We start from the raw sequence: 1070 nt of genomic DNA on the forward strand, positions 1-1070 counted from the left end.
CTGGGAGGCAGGGAGCGGCCAGCTCCACTACTCCGTCCCCGAGGAGGCCAAACACGGAACCTTCGTGGGCCGCATCGCTCAGGACCTGGGGCTAGAGCTGGCGGAGCTGGTGCCCCGCCTGTTCAGGGTGGCGTCCAAGGACCGCGGGGACCTTCTGGAGGTAAATCTGCAGAATGGCATTTTGTTTGTGAATTCTCGGATCGACCGGGAGGCGCTGTGCGGGCGGAGCTTGGAGTGTAGCATCCACCTGGAGGTGATCGTGGACCGGCCGCTGCAGGTTTTCCACGTGGAGGTGGAGGTGAGGGACATTAACGATAATCCGCCAGTGTTCCCAACAGCACAGAAGAGTCTCTTTGTTTCGGAAACAAGAGCACTAGACTCTCGTTTTTCACTAGAGGGCGCTTCAGATGCAGATATTGGAACCAATGCTCTGCTGACTTACAGATTGAGTTCCAATGAATATTTCTCCCTGGAAGTACCAAGTACAGATGAGCAGGTTAAACCACTCGAACTAGTGTTAAAGAAACCTTTAGACAGAGAACGAGCTTCTGAGCTTCACTTAGTGGTTAAAGCAACGGATGGGGGCAAACCCGAGCTCACAGGCACCTTGGAACTACATATCACAGTGCTGGATGCAAATGACAACGCGCCAGTGTTTGACAGAGCAGTCTATCGGGCGAGGCTGGTAGAAAATGCAAGAAATGGTACGCTGGTGGTTAAACTAAATGCCTCGGATTTGGACGAAGGTTCGAACAGTCATATTCTTTATTCCTTTGCAACGGATGTTTCCCCTAAGACAGAAGCTACTTTTCATATTGATTCAGTCAGTGGAGAAATTAAAGTCAGTGGAAAAATAGATTTTGAAGAAGCTAGTTTATGGAAGATTCAAGCAGAAGCAGTGGACAAAGGCAGTCCTCCAATGTTCGGTCACTGCACAATCTTAATTGAAGTCCTGGACATCAATGATAATGCTCCCGAGTTAATAATAACGTCATTATCACTCCCTGTACGAGAGGATGCTGCATTGGGGACAGTTATTGCCCTAATCAGCGTGACAGACCGTGATTCTA

General features: G+C 49.6%; 1 protein-coding gene across 1 annotated transcript in view; it reads left to right on the forward strand.

Moving 5' to 3' along the window:
- LOC126496250 (protocadherin alpha-10-like) overlaps positions 1–1066 on the forward strand; it is a gene marked incomplete at its 3' end in the record, with an annotated part of 7340 nt that extends 6274 nt beyond the window's left edge. The window contains exon 3 of the mRNA XM_050133785.1: positions 1–1066. Coding sequence (XP_049989742.1) covers positions 1–1066 — 1066 coding nt within the window.
- Between the last annotated feature and the right edge of the window lie 4 nt (positions 1067–1070).

This window comes from Alexandromys fortis, unplaced genomic scaffold, assembly GCF_014885135.2.
Source record: "Alexandromys fortis isolate MF-2015 unplaced genomic scaffold, M_Fortis_MF-2015_v1.1 scaffold_2166, whole genome shotgun sequence".
Classification (NCBI taxonomy): Eukaryota; Metazoa; Chordata; class Mammalia; order Rodentia; family Cricetidae; genus Alexandromys; species Alexandromys fortis.